The sequence below is a fragment of the Amblyomma americanum genome, chromosome 2 (genome assembly GCF_052857255.1).
Source record: "Amblyomma americanum isolate KBUSLIRL-KWMA chromosome 2, ASM5285725v1, whole genome shotgun sequence".
Lineage (NCBI taxonomy): Eukaryota > Metazoa > Arthropoda > Arachnida > Ixodida > Ixodidae > Amblyomma > Amblyomma americanum.
Window position 1 is genome coordinate 215,138,998 of NC_135498.1, and position 23,092 is coordinate 215,162,089.

Genomic DNA, 23,092 nt, shown 5'->3' on the forward strand with positions numbered 1-23,092 from the left:
TTTGCCAGGACCCTTAACCGCATCAAAGAACGTTTTTACTGGCCAAAAATGCGTCACATGGTTCAGCGCTACGTGGCCACCTGCGTGCAGTGTCAGCGGTTCAAGCTTCCCACGACTTCTCCGCCTGGACGCCTGCATCCTTTGCCACCTCCAAGCACGCCATATGAACAAGTTGGACTCGATCTGCTCGGCCCGTTTCCCCGCTCGTCCAACGGTAACCGCTGGATTATAGTGTGCGTTGATCACCACACCCGTTACTGTGAGACCGCCGCCCTACCTTGCGCCACCGCTGCTGAGGTCTCGCTCTTCCTTCTTCGTGCTGTCATCCTCCGGCATGGACCTCCTCGAGTTGTTATCAGTGACCGCGGTCGCCAGTTTACGGCAGACGTTGTGGAAGAGCTTCTGCGTCTTAGTTCATGCCATTTTCGCCACTCGACGCCGTACCACCCCCAGACTAATGGACTGGTTGAACGTACCAATCGGACACTCACGACCATGCTGGCCATGTATGTCAATTCCCGCCATAAGAACTGGGACGACGTGCTTCCCTTCATTACATACGCCTATAACACGTCGAGGCATGAAATAACTGGTTACAGCCCATTCTTCCTTCTTTATGCCCGTCCGCCTCGAAGCTCCCTCGACAGCATCTTACCTTTCTCTCTCGACACCGAGCCTTCTATTGCCAACACTCTATGTCGCGCTGAAGAAGCCCGTCGGATTGCCCGGATACGCACCTTGGCATCACAGCATCGCTCTAAGCAGCGTTATGACCGCCGGCGCAAGGATGTCTCCTACCTGCCCGGTGACGTTGTATGGTTGTGGACGCCCCTACGCAAGCGTGGCTTATCAGAAAAGCTGCTATCCCACTACACAGGCCCGTTCATCGTTGTTGCTCGCCTCAATGACCTCAACTATGTCATCTCTCCCCAATCAACGCAAGGACGCCGCTCAAGGACAACCCAGGTCGTGCATGTCGCACGGCTGAAGCCATTCCACTCTCGGGACCCCGATTGATTGACTGGCCCAGAGGGCTTCGTCTGCGAACGGGGAAATGTCACGTGCTGCGCATGGGCTCTGAGGAATAAAGAAGACGTGCGGCGGCTGGAAGTAGAAGAGAAAGTCAAGTATCCTGCCGCCGGCGCACCAGGCTCCTCTCGTCCTGCCTTGTAAATATTATTTGTAAATAGAACCTGTAACAATATATTCTCGCTGAGGCTTGCAGCATGAAGCGTTTGGTGTTTCTGTTGACTGTGAGAAGCTCCAGCGCTGTTTTCAGGGAATACTTCAGCTCGTTGTTTTCTCGGCTGATGTCGTCATTGCAGTGTCAGCGTAGGGATTTCTGACGCCATCAGCATCAAATCGTTGCAGGAGTTTACTGTTGGAGCTCCATTTCCGCAGTTTCATTCCTGCTGAACTCATTATTCGTTGAGCCTCCTCATAAAATTTTATTGCCTCTTCTATGTTGCCGACTTCGGTTATCAAATCGTCAACGTGCAGGCAACTTCCGAGCATTCGTGCTGAGTGAGAGAGGTCCTCAAAGGCATTAGCCAGGTGATACTGTATTGTGGCGGCCAGCATGAAAGGGCTACTTGTGGCGCCAAATGGCACTCTTGTCATACGCCAGACGTCTACGTCAACCTGTGCTGAACCTTCACATGGCGGAGATGAATACCAGAGGAATCGAAGTGCATCGCGGTCCTCACTTTTTATGCCAATTTGAAGGAAGGCCTTCTCGATGTCGGCAGTTAATGCTATTTCATGGCAACGGAAGTTAAAAATAAGCCCGAGCAGGTCTGGGTTTAGGTTCGGTCCGGTCGAGAGGGCATCGTTAAGCGACAGGCAGCCATGTGCTTTAGAAGATGCGTCGAACACAATGTGAAACTTGGTCGTCGAGCTTTCGGAGCGGAACACAGCATGATGAGGCATATAGTACACTCAGGCAGAAGTGCTGTAGATTCCGTCTGTTGGAACCCTTTCAGCAAAGCCTTGGTCCAGGTAGTTGGGGATAGTTCCATCATAGACCATTAGTCTATCTCTGTTGGGTCTCAGACACCGCATCAACCTGCCCAGGCATTCTCTTGCTACAGCTTTGTTGCTTGCTAGCTCTTGGTCTAGTGGCCTCCACGGGAGGCTTGCCTCGTAGTGCCCATCAATCAAAGTAAGAGAACGATAGAACTCTTCTCTCACCTGCTCTTCTTCCTTTCCTGGAAGGCAGCTGCTTGAGGTGATACCGAGGCTCTCCAGTTCCCAGAATGCTCGAAGTTCGTCCGATAGGCTGGCTTCTTTGTCACAGACATTGGTGCGCAGAACGGCTACAATAGAGCACGACACACCTGAAGCAGACCGCACTTTAGGTCCCTGCAGGGTCCAGCCGAAGTCTGTCTTCAGCGCAACCAAGGCTCCTTGCACTCTTCTCATTTCGGCGTGCACCACAGTCCAGTAGTAATCCGCGCCGATCAGAATTTCGATTCCCCTTGTGGGCACATCACCGCTCGGAACTTGGTCATGATTTCGCCCCTTCTTACGCAGGCTTTTATTCTGCTCTGCACCACCCCACCGCCTTCCTGCTTCAACTATCCCCTTGGATTCTTCGATTTCATCAACTCACCTTGGAACCCTTCCGTCACCGTCCACGAAGAACTTGAAACCTGCCTTCCACCGCCGTTCCAGCTGCTTGTCAAGTACGACACCTGGTGTGATAGCGCGACGCTATGCTGTGACGTTATCGCGGCCTATGACGAACCATGATTCCGTGCTCTGTTATCGCGCCGCTCGGGCCTATATATATATCCTGTGTGCGTTTGAATAAACGTTCTTCGCTCGTCGTCCACGTCTGGCGTCAGTCATATCATCTGGCGATGAGGCACTTCGGCCACGCGGGGGAGGCCGGCTCGGCACGGCGGCAGCAACGTTCTGCACGAAGAAGACCAGCGGAAGGAACCGGCATGTTTGTCGAGAGCCTGACCGTGGACTAAGCAGTACGTGTTCAAGGAGCACGACAGCGAGCGAAAGCATCGACAGACGCCCAGCGGAACTGCCGACGGAGGAAAGTGACAACGGACGCAACGTGTGATGAGTATTGCCAAAAATGCCTTCGTACGGAAAGTTAGCGGAGTTTGATGCTAAGCCGCAGAACTTTGAATCATACGTGGAACGTTTTGAACTTTTTGTTGGCGCGAACGAAATCGCTGAGGAGAAAAAACGGTCTGTGTTTTTTACTGTTATTGGCGCGGAAGCTTATGAGGTGCTAAAGAGTCTTAGTGTTCCGAAAACGCCCGCTGAACACACGTATACTGAGGTAAAGCGCTTGCTTCAAACCCATTACTGCCCGAAAAGCTCTGTGATTGCCGAACGTTGCAAATTCAATCGCCGCGTGCAACTAGAGCATGAAGGTGTGGAAGAGTTTATTGTTGAATTGAAACACTTGGCCAGGAAGTGTGACTTTGGCACATTCTTGCAAGATGCGCTGCGGGACAGGTTAGTTGCAGGGTTGCGGAACGAGGAAAGCCTGCGCGCATTGTTCGCTGCTGAGAATTTAACGTTCGAGGGGGCGTGCAAAATTGCATTGGACCGGGAACTGGCTGCAAAAGACGCCGCGACAATGCAAGCGAAGGAAGCAAACTTATCGTTGCATACCTTGCAGGCTAAGAGCAAGAGCGCAAGGAACGAAAGATTGCCGAGATCGACTCCTGACCAAGTGCCAGTGAATTCGTCCTGTGAAAGATGCGGCAGGAAGCATGAATCACAGTAGTGCTGGTACAAAAATTTTAAGTGCCATAAGTGTTCAAAAGTTGGTCACTTGCAGAAAATGTGCCCGAAGGCAAAGCGCGTGAATGCAATGGATGATACTGAGAACGAGGAAGAGGAGTTAGACGTGTACCATTTTAAAAACTTGACGCGATCAAGTTACGAAGTGAATGTTGAGTGGAAGGCAAGCCATTGAAAATGCAGATCGACACCGGCGCGGCTGTTTCAATTGTTCCAGAGAGTGTGTACAATTCTGGCTTTTCGCATGTAAAGTGTGTGCCAACTAGCATGTCGCTGCGCACATACACGGGAGAGCAGCTGTCTTTGAAAGGACAGTGTGACGTTTCAGTTGTGTACGGCAATCAGCATGTAAAACTGCCTGTTTTCGTAACGCGCGATAACGGGAGGCGGCTACCAGCACTGTTAGGTCGCAACTGGCTTGAACGCCTTCAGTTGGAGTGGCGACAGATAGGCCAAATTTCAGGCGAAAGCCGCGTTGACGCACTGCGTGAAAAATTTCCTTCAGTGTTCTCGAGCACGCTGGGCACAGTACGCAACTTTGAGGCGAAGATGGTGCTAAAACAGAATGCTGCTCCGGTTTTCAGTCGCGCACGGTCAGTTCCCTTCGCGCTACGTGAAAGAGTAGAAAAACAACTAGGTCATATGGTAGAAACGGGCATGCTTCGCCAATTTTCACACAGTGACTGGGCAACGCCAATTGTGGTGGTCCAGAAGAAAGACGGTAGCCTCCGGCTATGCGGAGATTATAAAGTTACGGTAAACCCAGTGTTGAAAACCGAACACTACCCGGTACCAAGACCAGAGGACTTGTATTCAACACTAGCAGGCGGAAAGATTTTTTGTGTGCTGGACTTGTCTGCTGCCTACCAGCAAGTGCCGCTCGCTCCAGAAGCCAGACCACTCTTGACCATTAACACTAGTTTGGGGGTTTTTGAATTTCAACGCAACTTCCGCAGCATTTAGCGGAGGGCATTTATCCTACTGACGCCAAAGTTAAGGCGATTATGGAAGCACCGGAGCCAAGTTCAGTTTCCGAACTGAAGGCATATCTGGGAATGCTAAATTTTTATTCAAAATTTTTGGATAACGTGTTCACAGTAGCACAGCCACTTTACCAACTTCTAAAGAAGGATCAAAAATGGTCATGGTCCAAAGAATGCAGCGACTCTTTCCACTCCACCAAAAAGCTGCTCACAAGCAGCAAAGTGCTTACCTTCTATGATGTCAATAAGCCTATCGGCATGCTCTGCGACGCATCATCGTATGGCTTGGGAGCTGTTATTTTTCATGAGACAGCAGACGGCAGCGAACGTCCCATAGCTTTTGCCTCTCGAACGCTGACAGCCGCAGAAAAGAAGTACCCGCAATGTGAACGCGAAGCCTTGGCTTTGATTTTCGGGTTAAAGAAATTCCACCGATATTTATACGGGAGGGAATTTACACTCTATACTGACCATCAGCCCTTGCTGGGAATCCTTGGCCAGGATAAACCAACGCCTACTTTGGCCGCACTGCGCATGCAGCGTTTGGCCATGATACTCGTTGCCTACAATTATCGGCTCAGGTATCGCAAGGGCAAGAACCTGGAAGTAGCGGACGCGCTGTCCAGATTACCGCAGGCAGAGAAGGCAACTGATGTCTCGGAAGAATGCTTAGCAGTATTCGAGAGCCTGCCGTTAAATGCTGCGGAAGTTGCTAAGGCCACAAAGCGGAACCTAACATTGAGCCGTGTGTCTGAGTACACACTGAATGGTTGGCCAAATCAATACCCTGAAGAAATGAAGGCATATCACGTGCGCCGTTATGAGTTGTCTCATGAGCAAGGGTGCTTAACATGGGGCACTCGAGTAGTAATACCGGATCAGCTGCGGGAACGTGTATTGGACTTGCTTCATGACGAACATCCAGGCAGCACACGCATGAAAATGCTAGCTAGAAGCTTTGTATGGTGGCCTGGTATGGATCAAGCTGTCGAGATGTACGTCCGAAAGTGCAAAATCTGTCAGGCAGTTCAACCAGTTGCTCAACCCGTGCCGCTCCATCCGTGGAGCTACCCGTCGAGGTGTTGGGAGCGGGTTCACGTTGATTTTGCTTGCAAACATTCTAGTGTGTTCCTTGTTTTAGTTGTTGATTCTTTTTCCAAATGGGTGGAAGTTTGGCCGATGTTATCATCGTCTACCACGAAGACAATTGAGAAATTAAGCAATTTGTTTGCGGCCTACGGGCTGCCTGAAACGTTGGTCAGCGACAACGGGCCGCAGTTCACATCTACAGAATTCTCGGATTTCCTGGAGAGCAATGGTGTGAAGCATGTCCGTACCCCGCCATATCACCCCGCGTCCAATGGCGCGGCTGAGCGCACCGTGCAGACGGTCAAACGAGCGCTGTTAAAGCAGGTCATGGAACGCGACGTCACTCGCGTGCGTTCGCTTCAGGAGTGTATTGATAGTTTTATTTTTGCCTACAGAAATACGCCAAGTTGTGTGACGGGGCAAACACCGGCGCAGTTGTTTCTAAAGCGTCAACCGCGCACGAAGCTTTCTTTGCTCAAGCCCAGCTTTGTCGGGGACATGCAGCAAAAACAAATTGACATGAAAAAGAAGCGTGACGTGGCGCGTGGTGCTGAGCGCGTGTTTTGCAAAGGTGATCGCGTGTACGTGAAAACGGTGCGCGGGGAACATGCCTCTTGGGAGGCAGGTGTGGTGCACCAAGTTGTGAGTGCTGTGACGTATATTGTGGAAGTGCACGGGCACCTTCGATTCACCCACGCTGACCATCTACGGCCACACCATGCAGACCCTGCGGCAGCCTCAGAGCGACCATTTGCAACAGAAACACTGAATGGACGGTCGCCACTCAGCGGTCCTCTGCTTGATGAGGGGGCACAATCATCTCAACTGTCAGCAGGAGAACAGAATCCGACCCCTCTTCCACCGCCTCTAGTGGAGGACGCAGTGCCAACCTCTGCTAGTGCAGACCTGCCACCGCAGCAAAGTCCAGGGCGGCTACCAGCATCAGAGCCGACGCCATCCACTGCGAGGGTGGAGCCACCACTTCGTAGAGGCACTCGTTTGCGCAAGCAACCGGACTGGTTCACACATGAGAACTTTAAGTAGAGCCTGTGGGGGGGAAGAAATGTGATAGCGCGACGCTGTGCTGTGACGTTATCGCAGCCTATGACGAACCATGATTCCGTGCTCTGTTATCACGCCGCTCGGGCCTATATATATATCCTGTGTGCGTTTGAATAAACGTTCTTCGCTCATCGTCCACGTCTGGCGTCAGTCATATCACCTGGCAACCTGGCGGAACTGTCAGCGCGGGAGATACGCATCGACTACAAGAGACGCATCTGCTCTGGAGCCACTTGGGACACATCACCACTCGGAACTTGGTCATTATTTCGCCCCTTCTTACGCAGGCTTTTATTCTACTCTGCACCACCCCACCGCCTTCCTGCTTCAACTATCGCCTTGGATTCTTCGATTTCATGGACTCACCTTGGAACCCTTCCGTCACCGTCCACGAAGAACTTGAAACCTGCCTTCCACCGCCGTTCCAGCCGCTTGTCAAGTACGACACCTGGCAACCTGGCGGAACTATCAGCGCGGGAGATACGCATCGACTACAAAAGACGCATCTGCTCTGGAGCCACTTGGGGCACATCACCGCTCGGAACTTGGTCATGATTTCGCCCCTTCTTACGCAGGCTTTTATTCTGCTCTGCACCACCCCACCGCCTTCCTGCTTCAACTATCCCTTGGATTCTTCGATTTCATCAACTCACCTTGGAACCCTTCCGTCACCGTCCACGAAGAACTTGAAACCTGCCTTCCACCGCCGTTCCAGCCGCTTGTCAAGTACGACACCTGGCAACCTGGCGGAACTATCAGCGCGGGAGATACGCATCGACTACAAAAGACGCATCTGCTCTGGAGCCACTTGGGGCACATCACCGCTCGGAACTTGGTCATGATTTCGCCCCTTCTTACGCAGGTTAGTTACCTGCCGTCCTCGGCATCGTTCCGTTCAAATGACCCGTTCTTGCTCGCGGTGGCGTGCCCCCCTGAAATGCTCGATTGTTGTCGCCGAATGCTTCGCCTGTCATGTTTCCACTACTTTAATGCATTCCTTGTTTTTTTTATGCTTGTTCAGTCAGGTGATATTGAACTTAACCCTGGGCCCCCTGTGTCATTAGAGGATATTTCTGAAGCTTTCGCTCGCCTCGAGCAATCTCATGCCACAATAATTGCCGAGTTGTCAGCTATTCGTGGTGCGCAGTCTAACATAGAAGAAACTGTCAATCGTCTGTCGCTGCGTGTCGATGATTTGGAAAGAAATATTGGGAATGTTCAATCGAGTAGCCCCTGCCCGCACAATAATACAAGCCAGAACAGTACTAAGCTTACGTTTGAAATCAAACAGCTCGCCGAAAAATGTGATGACGCGGAGAACCGCCTCCGCAGGTCGAACGTTATCTTTTTTGGAATTTCGGATGTAAAAGAAGAAACGTGGGCGCAATCTGAAGAACATGTCGTTTCCTTCTGCCGCGACAAACTTTCTGTGTCAATTGATCCGGCTGACATTGAGCGCGCGCACCGAATGGGTCGTTACACGGAAGCAAAGAAATGCCCCATTATTGTAAAATTTGCGCATTTCAAAACCAAATCCTTAATACTTTCAGCAACATTTCAACTTAAAAATTCAGGGTATACTGTTCGCGAAGATTATTCAGCCCGTGTCAGATTGGCCCGGAAAAAACTTTTTGCGTATGCTCAGCAAAATAGCGCTACATTCAAGATACGTTTCAACAAACTTATTATTGGTAGCAAGCAATACGTCTACAATGACACAACTGATACTGTAACAGAGCTATCGTCATCATAGCCATCACCACCACCTGTTTTCCGCTCACTACGTGCCAATCCTCGTCAATCATCATTTGCTGACAGAAATATGCGGTCTTCTAAGAACATGACTCTAATATTGACAAATATCCGCAGTTACCTCCCAAAGAAAGAAGCAATAGGGTCCCTTCTTGCAGATAGTTCCGCGGACATTGCTATTTTCACCGAGTCTTGGCTAACTCCAGATATCGAGGACACAGAACTTCTTTCCGAAACGAAACCTTTTATTGCTTACAGGCGCGACAGAGCGGGAAGAAGGGGTGGTGGCGTTCTTGTTCTCTCGAAATCAGAATTGCATACATCCCCCGTCCATGTTAGTTCCTCTCACGAGATACTTTGCGTTAAACTGGCCCTTCCTAGCTGTACAAACATTTTTGTTGCTTGTTATCGACCTCCTAATTGCGACTCCTCCTTTCTTACCGACCTTCACTCCGTCCTACTTGATCTGCACTCTCGGTTTGTCCATGCGAACTTCCTACTTTGTGGAGACTTTAACTTTCCCGATATCGACTGGGAAACCTTGTCAGCACGGTCCGGTCCGTCGACCAATTTTATTGACTTAGTCCTCACGTTTAACTTCACCCAGACAGTTAAAGTGCCTACTCGTGGCGACAACATTCTAGATCTTGTTCTCGCTTCCAAACCGGAGTTAATTGAGTCATTAACAAGCATCACTGGTCTAAGTGATCACGAGGTGCTTGTGTTAAATTTTTCCGTTCCCATCCTCACAAAGCAACGCTCCACAAAGTACATCCGCGACTACAATAAATCAGATTTTCGCACTATTAACCGTGAGTTAGAAACTTTTTTCCACCTTTTCCAGCAGGCCGCACCCACTGGATCAGTAGAACAAAACTGGTTGCTCTACAAAAATAAAATCTTATCTCTTGTCGAAACCTATGTCCCCCTTGTCTGCATACGTGGTGACTGTAACAAGCCCTGGTATAACAACGCCTTGCGACAGTTAGCAAACAGAAAGAAGCGCCTCTATCGCGCGGCCAAGCACACAAATTCTGTAGAAAAATGGGAAACGTACAGCAAATGCCTACATGAATACATTAGCATACGACGTTCTAAAAAGAAATTTTTTCATGAAGGTCTTGAAAACATTATGCGCGTTAACCCCCAAAAGTTCTGGAATCTGGTCACCCCGTGCAAAAGCCGTACTCAAAACATTTCTTTGGTTAACCATGATGGCTTACATGTTCCTTGATATTGAGCGCACAGATGTCATGAATTCATATTTCTCCTCCGTGTTCACCCACGAACCTGCACTTGGTATTCCCCCAATACCTGCCACTAATTTTTCCCAAATGCCACCAGTTTTTATAACCCATGAGGGTATCGCTAAACTCATCGACAACCTTAAGTTGTCAAGCGCTCTTGGGCCAGACAACATAACTGCCAAAATATTGAAGGGCACCGTGAGCATTTCTAGCCGTATTTTGCACATTATTTTTCAGCAGTCTGTTTCAAACGGCGAAATACCAAATGATTGGAAAACTAGTAAAGTAACCCCAGTATTTAAGGCAGGCAATCAATCCGATCCTTCTAATTACCGCCCAATTTCATTAACATCTATTCCATGCAAGCTACTGGAGCACATTTTATATTCGCAGATCGCATCACACCTCGACAATAACGCTTTCTTTTATGAAAAACAGCATGGTTTTAGATCAGGCCATTCTTGCGAGTCCCAGCTTTTTGAATTCACCACAGACCTTCACTTAAACTTAGATTCTTCCTTCCAAACTGACGTCATTTACCTAGACTTCTCCAAAGCCTTCGATCGCGTTCCACATCAGCGTTTAATGGCAAAACTGTCCTGCCTCCACATTAACCCTTTAATCTTGTCATGGATTGACTGCTTTCTCCGCGAACGCTCACAATATACAGTGATAGAGAACCACAGATCGCAAAATACTACAGTCATCTCTGGTGTCCCCCAGGGATCGGTGCTGGGACCACTCCTTTTTCTGATATTTATAAATGATCTTCCTAATGCCATATCATCTTGTATCCGCCTCTTCGCAAACGATTGCGTCCTTTACCGCCGCATATCTACTCCCGATGATCACACTCTGCTTCAACACGACCTAAATCTCATAGAAACCTGGTGTACGTCATGGCTTATGCAACTGAACATTTCCAAATGTAAGTTCATGCATGTATCAAGAAAGCGAAATAACCTCAGCTATCCATGTTCATTAAATTCTACACCACTCTCTGAAACAGGTATCTTGGAATCATCGTGAACAACAAACTAACATGGTCTGAGCACATTGCAAAACTTTGTACAGATGCTTCCAAGTTGCTTGGGTTTATCAGACGATCCCTCACTTTTTCACCCCGTTCTATCCGTCAACTCGCCTATGTAACATTCATCCGTTCAAAACTCGAATATGCCTCGGCGATCTGGAATCCCCATCAGAAATATCTAATCGATCAGCTTGAAGCCATCCAAAATCGCGCAGCCCGTTTTATCACATCGCAGTATGACAGACGACACAGTATAACTCTTATCAAGGCATCCCTTGATCTTCAACCCCTGGCACTTCGGCGTAAAATTTCACAGCTTTGCCTATTTCACAAATTGTACCATACCTTCCCACAGCTAAGAAATTCTGTATTACACCTGCCGCTTCGCACCTCACGCCGACTTTTCAATTCTTTAAGTTTGCAGCGCATACATGGCTCCTCAAACTCATTTAATAAATCCTTTTTACCTGGCTCCATTACATTGTGGAATGACTTACCCGATTCCATAGTTACTGAAGTAGAACCTAATAAATTCAGGCACTTATTAACAGCACATTTTAAGGGCTGAGATATTTTGCCGTGTTTTTGAATGTGTATGCGTCTGTTTCTTGTTTTTTGTTTTTTCCAAGTTGTTCTTGAGCCGCTGTGTCTTTATTAGTGTTGATGCTTGTAATGATGTTAATGTTTAACAAGAACCCTGCACTTTGTATTGATTTTTGTTGTACCATTGTATATGTAACGACTACTCCCCCCCTTATGTAATGCCCTAAACCAAGGGCCTTTAAGGGTAAATAAATGATGATGATGATTGGCGAGCTGGTGGAACAGTGATATCCGCGAATTCCAAATCAGCCACCTCACTTATCTCGATAGCATTTTCTGGGAGAAGGAGCGTGTCGGAACAGATTTCTTCAATTTCCAGCGCCTCAATGCAGTGCTCTTTTCGACTGTATTGGCTTCTAGGCCACTCTCTAACTTGGCGTCATTTTTCCTTCATGACGTTAGCCGAGCCACCGAAAGGGTAGGTGGTCACTTCTTCGCTGGTCACCTCCAGATTCAGTTCTCGCGAAAGCTGCTTGGTGACAAATGATCTCTGGCTGCCTCTGTCAAACAGACAGCGAGCGAGGCGCTTTCTTTCAGTCCCGTCCACCCACACCTGTGCAGTCTGCAGCAGCACGGCGTTTTTGTTGCTGCTGCTGAGAGACGCTGTTGAGTGCAGCCCAGTTGCGGTCTCTCCGCTGGCATTCGGAGCAGGTGGGGTCATAGAGCGAGGTGATGTGACGTCGGCCACACTTCGCACAGCGTAGTGACCAATTCTTGCACTCTTTCTTCATGTGCCCTCGTTTCGAGCATCGGTAGCATCTTCCTTCGTTTCTCAGTTTTCTCTTCTTCTTCTCCATTGGGATAGGGGCTTTGCATTCTGCCGCCTCATGCATATCGGAAGCGCAGGAACGGCACCTCTACTTGCTAGATTTGGCACCCACCTGGAGGCTGGCCGCTGCGTGAGCCCTTGCCCTTGACACTGTCGGGAAGTCGTTCTCTGGAGCGTTCAGCTGTCGATGTTTGCTGAGGAATGTGTGTGCTTCTTCCGTGTACCTTTTCCCTGCTGTCTACTTCCAAGCGAACTGACTGTAGAATGCTTTGGAGACTCGAGCTGTCGAGCACATCCTTGTCCGTACTGTGGGCCTTGTGATACTCAACAGCCCACTCAGCGGGCAGTACACGAAACAAAGCCACGCACAGCATCGCGCCGTAACTGTCCGATTTGACGCCTAACATGTCAAGTCCTGCGATGTTTCGTTGAATGTGGTCGTGGAGACGTCGCAGCGCGTTCACATCACTTGGAACCTGTAGGAGGTTTAACAGCTGCGTAAAGTGTTCTTGCACGAGCACATCCTGTCGCCCGAAGCGTTCTTCGAGTGTCTTTACAGCATAGTCGTAGTTCTCCGTCGCCTGTATGCCGGTCAGTGCTGCTGCCGCTTTCCCCGTCGACACTGTCCGCAAATAGAGGAACTTCTCGGTGCTTGTTAGGCCGTTATTTTCGTGGACTGCTTGCCGGAACTGTTCCCAGAATGGTTGTCATTGAAGCTTGTCGCCGCTGAATTTCTGGAGCTCGAGTTTCGGCAATCTCAGTTGTCCGGTGCGGTCAGTAGATGATGCGGTCACGGGGGCTTCTGTATTCACAGTGCTCGTTGCTTCGTTAGAAGAATTTCTTTCACTGTAACGCCGAAGTCGGGTCCGCATTCGTGTGCTGAGCGCTTGGCCCTGACGAACACCGTTGTACTCCTCCGCTAGATCTTCGTCACGAATATGCGGCTCAATAAGGGTATCTTGCTCCTTTATCTCTTTGGCAAGGACATCCAGCTCATCTGAGATTTCTGCGATGCGATCTAGTTGCTGGGGGCCCAGGTCCTACGTCGTCGATAGCCCCGCGAGCTCCTCGTTGAGCCGGTCCAGTTCGGCGCGCGTCACCTTCCTCTTTGTTTGGAGCCGCTCTATCGCCGCCATCCACTGTAGTTGCAATCGCTATCCTCACGTTGCCGTTGCTCTTTTCTTCTTCTTCACGGGTTTCGGCACCAAAGAATTGTTCATTTTTCAATGACGTACGGGAGAGTGATGCCATTGAAAACAACGAACGAGGATTTATTTGCAACTACACAAAGAGAAAAGAAACACTGGCCGGAGAGCGTCGAAACGGGAGCCTCGCTTCTCCTGGGTCGCTGAGTGTCTGGCTTTGCTGACCATGGCACGCGATCGTCCCCTCCGCGCAACCGGCCCTCACACATCGATACCGCTCTCCCTTGGAGGGACTAATGGGCGCTTCCCAACTGTTCTTGGAAGCGGCCGAGGCGTCCTTCCCTCAGACACAGTGGGCGGCTCGCAATGTTGTGCCGTGAAGACAGCTTGGGGGGGGGGGGGGTCACTGTCTCAGAATATTTAACATGATTAGATAATGTGTCTGGCCCTGGAGCAGAAGACGTACGTAGTGAAAACACTCCACTCACCGAGACTGCTACAGTATCAGGCATGAGTTCAGGAAGATACTGCATGGTAGGTGGTAGGTTTCCTTTGTAGCATTCTACAAATGCTAATTTGAAGTATGCATTAAAAAGCATCACTTTACCAACTTCATCATGTACAGTAGTTTGACCATTAGAAATAGCCGGAATACGAACATACTCTGTTCTATTGGACTTCACATATTTCCACACTTCCTTTGGTTTTGTACATAATGTTTTTCAGCAGAACAAAAAAATTATTCTTAGCTTCCTTTATCAGTTTTTTCAAACAGGAGCCAAGTTGCTTGAGCTAGTCACACAAACAATCAGGCCTCCCATTCCTATAGCACTGAAAAAGTCTTTACTGATAAGAGCCCGTATGTGTTTATTGAACCATGGTTTATCGTTTCTGCGTTTTCCAATAATCATTTTGAATGGGACATGTCGGTGAAGAAAAGAAGCGAATACGGACCTGAAAAGATTCCATAGGCTATTAATTCCCATGAATTCAGAGCAGTCTTCAAACTCTGTTATAAGAGTGAACAGGCCCTCTGTTCTGCCAAGGTGCCTCGATTGTACAAAAAGACCTTACATGGAGGTGGGTTCTGAATTTTTATGGTTTAAAGAGAATAGTACTGATTGCAACCTCATGATCACTAATGCCAGGAATTGTTGATCATTAACCCCATGCCTTGAAGCTACAGTTGCGCCACCTTTGCACGCAGGGAATCCTGGAGTGAAGTAAAATGCAATATGATTGCCCGGTGCCATATGTTGTCATTATTAATTAAAAGACTAGCGCATATAACTAGGACATAGACATAGAAGAAGACAGGACGAGCGTTAAACATCAGCTGTGGTTTTACTGTGACAAAGAGGTACATAAATGCACTTTGGTGGTGCATGGGCACACTGGGTTGTAACAGTTTTTGTAACAGCCTTTTAATTAATGATGACACACCAACTAGCCCAGCTTTCCGCCTTGAAAGCCATAGGTTGAGTGGTCATGAATTGGCAGTGCCATTGCCAACCAAGTGAGAGGCAGTGCTATGTGCCAAGTTCAGCACAAAAATCCTCATGCCATACCCATCATGCCATGGCCAGCCTGTAACATTCGTGTTGATTTTAGAGGCCGATTAAAGGTCCTAGTAACGGTGAAATGGGTCTGTCTTGTTTCATTATCATGAGCCAAGCCTGTCGTGTCAGTGTTCAGGAGTGTGCTGCCATAACATGACTTGTGGGACATTGTGTTTGACCTTTCTCTGGTTCGATGTTTCACGTACAATTAATTACAGTCATCGAATATTCACGCAGGCCTAGCGCTAACATGTGGGAAGCTTAGCTGTGCGTGGTTGTGCCCCACGCACATCTGAAGTGTTACTTCTTGATAACATTGACAATGTGAAAGACGATGTCATGTTCACTCATGGCTTTCAGCTATACGGGGCCTCGACATTTTGAAGTGTTATATATTTTTGTTTTCCTGGGGAGTGAAACTTCCCCCTTGCATGGTGTTTGTGGATGTGCTATGTTTGTGCAAGCCAGTTGCTCCTCCTTATAAGCAGACTTCATTCTCTAGTTTACGACTTATGTGAAAGCACATGAATGAATGTGTTGACACAAAGGCGTAATGCAGCCCTTCTGCCCAGTGCCTTTTGCTCATTGTGGCTCCTACCTCTCCCTCATCTCCTCCAGCTGTGGATGGGCCGCATAGGCGCAGCGTCACTGGAACATGGTATCCCCTTCGAGCCATTCTACATCTCCCTGAACAAAGTATGTCTTTAATACTATTTTAAGCAGTTCTCGGATTTCTGAACATGCAGGATGGTCTGTACGATGGTGCACACGTCAGGCTTGTGCTCCTGTGCACGTGTTCAGGAGTCATTTGCTAAGGGCTCACTCATCACCTACTGTATCTTCCCATGTATAACTTGCATTTTTTTTCTGAATTTTTTATCAGGGCATCTTATACATTGGTGCTACTTATACATGGTGAAAAGTGATGCGCCACCACTGCATCTAGTCTCACATCCATTCTAGCTGTTCCAGTTTTCTGGATCGCACATTGCTCTTGCTCAGCATGGCGCCGCCTACGAGGCTGCAGTGAAAAATTCAAGTTGCATGATATTGGATATGTGCGCTGGCGAATGAGAATCGCACAGCAGGGCGACAGTTCGGAGTGTGTGAAAAAGTGATGTGGGACTGGTGCAAGGCCTCAAGAGGGCTCCACTCAATGAAGCCAGCAAAAGAAGCAGACCTTGGGAAAAAGGCTCACTGGCCAGAGCACAAGAGTCATCTGCGCATGGCAGCTCCTGCAAGCGTGTCGGACTCCCTGTCGAAGGGATTCTCAGCACGTTTTACAGCACTTACCGAATAGATGGTGGGACTTCAGGATTTTTTTTTTAAAAGAAAAACTGCAATTTGCAGGGAGGTGCAACTTACAAACCAAAAAATACAGTGCTTAGATGTCATGCAGTCAGTGGTGTCATTGTTCTGGTAGAACATACTTACAAAATAGATCTGCAAAAAACATGTGACCTACTCACGGTCACGACCATCGTGGCTTAAATGCCCATGCACTCTAACCAATTATGTGTCATAATGACATGTTCAAGCATTCTTTCTTTCCTCTCCCCATTAGTGAATGGAATCATTTGGATCATAATATTACTAGCACTCAGTCCCTATCTTCTTTCACGTCACAGTTGGACCATTTGATGGACGCATAGTCTGATGGAAGCACTGCTAACTCTAGATAAGATCCTTACAACTTTGTCATGCATGCAATGTTGAGAGCATTGTCCGCCAGCAGCAGGTCCTTGCCAGGAATAAACTGCAGTTCATAGTCGTAACGAAGAAGACGAATAAAGAAACGTTACAGCCTTGGTGGCATATCTCCGATTGCCTTTTTCGTGATTGCCAGCAAAGGTCTGTGATCCGTTTCAATGACAATCCTGCAGCCATATACCAGGTGGTGAAACTTTTCGCATGCGAAAACAATGCCCAGGGTTTCTTTCTTGATTTGCGAGTACCGTGTTTCGCAATCGGTGAGCGCTCGCGAAGCGTACATGACTGGGCGCCACTCACTGCCATGCTTCTGCAACAATGCTGCGCCTAACCCTAGCCCGGATGCGTCAGCCGAAATTTTGGTTTCTTTCTTCGCGTCGAAGAAGGCCAGCACAGGAGGCGTTGTTAATGCTTCACAGACCTCTTTCCACTCACGCTCATGAGCCGAACTCCAGTCAAAAACGACGTTCTCCTTCACCAAGCTGCGAAGTAGGGACGTTTTATCGCTCAGTTGAGGCACGTACTTGCGGAAATAGTTAACGACTCCAAGCATCCTGCGTACTGCATTTTTGTCATTCGGGTGTGGCATAGCCTGAATGCTTGAAATTAGATCAGAACTTGGCAGTATGCCATGTTCACTGATGACATCTACAAGAAATGTTATTTTCTTCACACCGAAGGCACACTTCTCACGGTTGAACGTAAGACCAGCTTCATCTGCCCTTCTCAGTGCTGCTCACAAGCGCTCATCATGCTGCTGCTTGCTGTTGCCACAGATTAGCACGTCGTCAACATATACATGAACCCCTGGCAGGCCGTCGAAGATCTCTGCGAGCGTCTTCTGGAAGACCTCACTAGCAGACGAAATACCGAAAGGGAGCCGAAGGAATCGGTAGCGGCCAAACGGAGTCGCAAACGTGCATATCCGCGACGTGGCTTCATCTAACGGTATCTGGTGGAATCCGGAGTTGGCGTCAAGGCGGGAAGACAGTCGTGCCCCTGACAATTCGCACTCAATGTCTTCACGTCCGGGCATAGGGTAGTGCTCACGCATGATGTGCTTGTTAATTTCTCTTGGGTCCATGCACACCCGGAGGCTTCCATTCTTTTTGCGAACTGTGACCAAGGGACTTACCCATTCGGTGGGCTCGTCTACCCTTTTGATGATAGACGCCTTCTTCATGCGGTTGAGCTCTTCATGTAGTGGTTCCCTTAGTGAGAAGGGTACCCTCCTAGCTGGTTGTACCACTGAAACCGCACCGGGCCGCAGGACCATCTTGTAGTGTCGTTTGACGCAGCCGGTTCCACTGAAAAGGTGCGGGGCCGTTTGCTCTGGTGTTTCATGCCCATTTTGCTTGTTAACGGCATCGACAACTGTTGGGATGAGGCTAAATTGCAGGCACGTGTTAAAGCCAAGGATTGCTTGTCGGCCCTTTTTCACGATAAAAAAATCCGTCTTGTTCAGGAGCAGTGATGCTGTGGCGACACCCACGTGCTTGATAACGCTGCCATTGGAGGTAGTAAGAAGCGCTGTACTCTTGCGCAGGGGCGTTGTACTGCAGATGCGTCGAAAGATGCTGAAGGGAAGAAGGTTTGCCTGGGAGCCCGTGTCAACTTTGAAACTGATGACGCATCCGGCAATCTGGCCTTGCATTGTCCAATCTAGCCCTGCTTGCCTGTTGACACCACATATGCTGTCGTCCAAAACTTGGAAGTTTTCATCGCTTTCTACCTCTTCCTGTATTTGGTTGACTTGGCGGCTTCTGCAGCACAACGAGAAATGATTCATTCTGTTGCAAGTGTAGCAGCGCTTCCCGTAAGCTGGACATTTTCGCGGCGCGTGCGCCTGGTTGCACTGCTTGCATCGAATCCGCCTTTCTTTACCAGGCTGGTTTCTTACGGCGTAGTCAACGTGGACGTCGCCTTTGGACCAGGTAGCATTTTGCTGCGCGGCAATCTCCGCTGCCTTACACATCTCTTCTGCTTTCTGCATTGTGAGACTCTTATCTCGTAGCATTTTTTCTCTGAGCGGGGTACTATTAGTGCCGAAAACAATCTGGTCACGTAGCATGGATTCTTCAAGGCCACCAAAATTGCAGAGCTTAGCTTGCGTTCTGAGGTCTCGTGCAAAGGGCTCAAATGGCTCGGACTCACCTTGCACCCGCATACGAAATACGTGCCTCTCGTAGACTTCGTTTTCTTTTTCGTCGAAGTAAGTGTCAAATTTCTTGAGCAGTGTGTCGTAATCATCTTTGGACTCATCTTTCGCGTAGCTGAAGTTGTTGTAGATGTCCAGTGCCTCGTCGCCGGCAGCGCTTAGAAGGATCGCTGCTTCGACCGCTGCTGACCTTGGGGTGGCGGTCGACGTCGCTGTCAGGAACAGTTGCAGCTTCTGCTTGAATATTAGCCAGTTTCTTCTGACATTCCCAGTCAACTGAAGTGGTCCCGGCGGTTTCACGATGTCCATTGCTTCGGCTGCTTGAAAAATCCAGCTGGGCACACCGGGCCACTTCTGACACCATGTATCGATCGCTTCATGCAGAGACGCGACACATCAGTAGCTAGGCCAGAAAAGACCCCTGGTCCTTTATTACGCATAGATGTATAACTGCGACTGCAGCGAGGGAAAGGGAAAGGAAGAAAGGCGTTGGCACGTTATCAGGCCGCTTGCTTGATAGCCGTATCTGATCCACCCTCCAATTTTTTATTGTCACAGAGGGATCATGTGTGGCAGTCATGAATGTGGGATCAGCTTCGCTGCAGACTTAAGGGCATAAGCTGGTCTTAGAAAAAAAATTTTGTTAATAAGGTCATATTTATGAAAACATCAAGGAATTTGTATGTTTGTGTGCTGATTCCAAATATGTCATTTAATTCTATGTTGAACAAATTCTTGTGTGCTTATATAATGTGTTGTGTAACTTTTTGCCAAGCGCTTTAAAGAAATTTTGCTGCAGGAGACTTGCTAGAAGGCATGCCATTGGCTTCTCTTGGCACCAAGCTATGGAGTAAGAGTAAAATTATCTTACATGTCATAGAAGTTGAGTTATGGGGTTTTGAAGTTGCCACTTCACAAACGGGAAGGAAAATTGAATTTGTTTAAGTGACAACTTCAATGTCCTATTCTTCAAGGAAACTCTATGTCTAAGGTTTAGCGTGAAAAGTTTTTCTTCCAAATCCAACTATATGCAAACTGAGAAAACGTGCAAGTTCGTTAACTGCACAAATCGTAGCGCTATCAGAGCAGTATTATGATGTGCTTTACATGTTAGAATAACTCTACACCGCAATGAAAAATTCTGTAAATGCAGTAAAACCTTGTTGATATGTTAAAAAGAAAAATTCGGGAAAAACATATTAGCCGGGAAAACGTAACCGCCTAATTTTCAGTAATGTAACTGTCCAATGAAGTACAAAGACATTCATTCACAACTTCACTTCATAAAAATGTCGATTAGCATTTCTTTGCATAAGATTTGAACAGATCCTTTTCTAGCGTTTGCAGAATTCAGCCCATGTTTGCGCTGTCTTAAGCGTGGAAGGAACTTTGTAACGCATTCGGTCCATCGACGGCAGTCACGAAGGTAAAATCGCTTCCTTGTCATTTCTGGATGCTTTGCTCCTTTGCACTTACGTACTGCGAGGAAGCCACCATGGCAACTCCCAGAGCCGGCCCACTCTTCTGAAAGCGCATCTCTGTAGTTCATAGATGCTTCGCCCCCTTTCCCTTATGCACCGTGAAGAAACCTCAGCGTTTCTCCTCTTCATGTCTCGTCCCCATAAAAACGGCTCTCTGGAATACTAGTGCACTGTTTTGTTGTTGATGGTGACGGTAATGGTGCTAGTAGTAGTGGTGGGGGTGGTGTCAGTGGTGGTAATGCTTCGCCTCCTTGCACCTCGGCACTGCAGGGAAGCCGCCACAGCAGGTGACTGCCAATACATGGCAGCTCTTTGCGTCGCGTGCCCTCGTGTTCGTCCCGCTTGTATGTTTGCACATGTGTCGTTTATCAGTAAACGTATCATACCACCACAATTTGTCAAAATTTGGAACGTAGTAGACGGGAAATCATGCTATCCGGGAACATATTAACAGGGAGAAATATAGCGCAACTCTATGGTACAATTTTAATGTCCGCGATTTTGAGCTTACGAACCAGGAAATTGTGTGCACTGAAAACGTATCAACAAGGTTTTACTGCAGTTTAGTCAATATAAGCATGCAAATTTTGGATTTGACTTTTTTTTATGAATGAAAATGAAAATTGGTTTTTAGGGAAAGGAAATGGTGCGGTATCTGTCACATATAGATGGCGGGCGCGCTGAGGGAAGGGACAAAGGGGGGAGTGAAAGAAGAAAGGAAGAAAGAGATGCCCTAGTGCACTGACATGGCACAGCACACGGGTGCCTTTTCACCTCCATCGAAACACAGCCGCCGCGGTCGGGTTCGAGCCCCACCGCGGTGGCTGAAACTTTGGATCTGACCCAGTTTTGCTTGGAAAACTATTTCTGGTTGTTTTCAAGCTCTATTTATTAAAATAATGCTTTAAAATGACTATGGTGTGTATACAGCAGGAAAAGTTGGAACATTCATTGTGTACTATCAGAGGCACCGCTGTGCTTTAACACAGGCAAGTAAAGTAAAGCAGGCTTCTGTCGCAAGCACTGATGTGGCAACCTTCTTTTGTATTGTGCACAGTAGCTGGAATGATCTAGATTGTATTTTACATCACTGTTGCAGTCCAAATTCATTAGTAGCAGCAAAATAGCAGACGCATACAAGACAATGGCTAGTAGTTTTGTTTACTGTCTACCTCTGCTATTTCGCTTGCAATAGTGAATTGAGAAAGGCACTGTCAACACTAGCCCAACAAAACACTTTTAACTAAATAATCATTGTAGCAGAAGCACATCCTTGCTTCATCGGCGATGAAACTAATGATCACATCGTTATCTTTGTCTTCTCGGCTGAGATCCTCCACGGAGTTCTTCATATCCTTTGCAGTCGATGAGAAAGTAGCACTGGAGAAGGAATAAATGACACTATGATCGAAACAGTCCAATCTATGAGGCTCAAGCAGGCAGAGAAGGCTCTCACGAGTGGATTTGGCTCATTCTAATCCGTACATTAGCCAGATTGAGCTCATTTTTGATTTGACAGAGGATTTGTGCACAGGCTTTTCTTTAGATGTTGCTGGGCGCTTCGTTCTCACAGCTTTTGCAAAAGTAAGGTGTATGCAAAAGCTTTCCGTTGCAGCAAAATTCAACTTAAATGTCTTGGGTTCTGGATTTGGCACATTTCGTAGTGTGTTAGATTTGGCTTGGGCAGACAAGGCAGTGGTGCCTTGGGTAAATGAAACAGCTGTGCAGTACTCTGGGGTTCTTGAGCGCTCTGCTTTTTCGGCCCTAGCAGCAGCATGGTGCGCACATAGCCAAACTGCTGGCAGTGCAGGCGTGGCCGACTTCGTGGAAGAGGTGGCTGTCAAACTGCATTGGTCCAAGTTCTGTACAGTGGAAACAGGTGGATTAAAAGGGCTCCCCTTGAACTAATCTGCATGCAACTCAAGCAGCTTTGTTCTGCTTTTGAATTATTGACTGGAGTGCCCACACTAGGAAGCTCAAAGTGTAAGGAGCCTGAGGCACATGTCAGCTCTGCCCTAGCAGCCGGCTGTTCTGGGCCAAAGTGCCAATTACACCGACAGATTAATGGGGGACGCAGCTTTTAAATCCTGAAAAAAATGGCCAAAAAATTCATTTTTTTACAATTGTTGTATCCAAGGTCATGAAGTTTTATTGCTGAAATCGGCGGCAGGACTCTAAAAGAATTGTTTTGTGAACAGCAATGGCTGTGCATTGTGGAGGAGCACTTGAACAATGTGTTTTTCTCTTGTCTCGGTCTTCTGACTAGCTTCTCACCTTGTGAAGTATTTCTTCGCGACTGTTTTATCTATTTTGACCACATTTGTTTTGTTGCATTCCTAGGGGCATACTACAGGACAAAACATTGTTCTTCAAATTTGTGAATTTTAAATTTCTTGTATGAAATTTTCTTTTCACTCTAGATATATCAGTGGACACTGCTTCGCAGAAATTCTAATCAAAAATTTGTGCTTTGCAAAGAAAAAAGTTCTAAGAATGTCTTGACCTGTAGTACGTCAGTGGGAAATTAATATATGTTAAAGCTTTACAAGATTCATAAAAATATATATATATTATTGGAAAACAATTTTCTGGAGGTATAACGAAAATTTTGTGAAAGTAGCCATAAAATTATTTCTGAAATGCTAAAAGAATTGCATGCAAATATATCAAGAAATAAAAAAATTTTTGCTGAAAGCCGCATCTCCCCTTAATGTTTGTTGCCAAGAATAG

At 47.7% G+C, this 23,092-nt stretch overlaps 1 protein-coding gene across 4 annotated transcripts in view; it reads left to right on the forward strand.

Annotated features, from left to right (window-relative positions):
• Positions 1 to 23,092, forward strand: part of mRpL20 (mitochondrial ribosomal protein L20) — a 68,500-nt gene that overhangs the window by 39,824 nt on the left and 5,584 nt on the right. For 3 of the 4 annotated variants that reach the window (XM_077655684.1, XM_077655689.1, XM_077655688.1), the window contains one exon: positions 15,632 to 15,709. The exons of the other annotated variant lie outside the window; for it this stretch is intronic. In XM_077655684.1, coding sequence (XP_077511810.1) covers positions 15,632 to 15,709 — 78 coding nt within the window. The remainder of the gene's footprint in view (positions 1 to 15,631; positions 15,710 to 23,092) is intronic. 4 annotated transcript variants of the gene reach the window in all.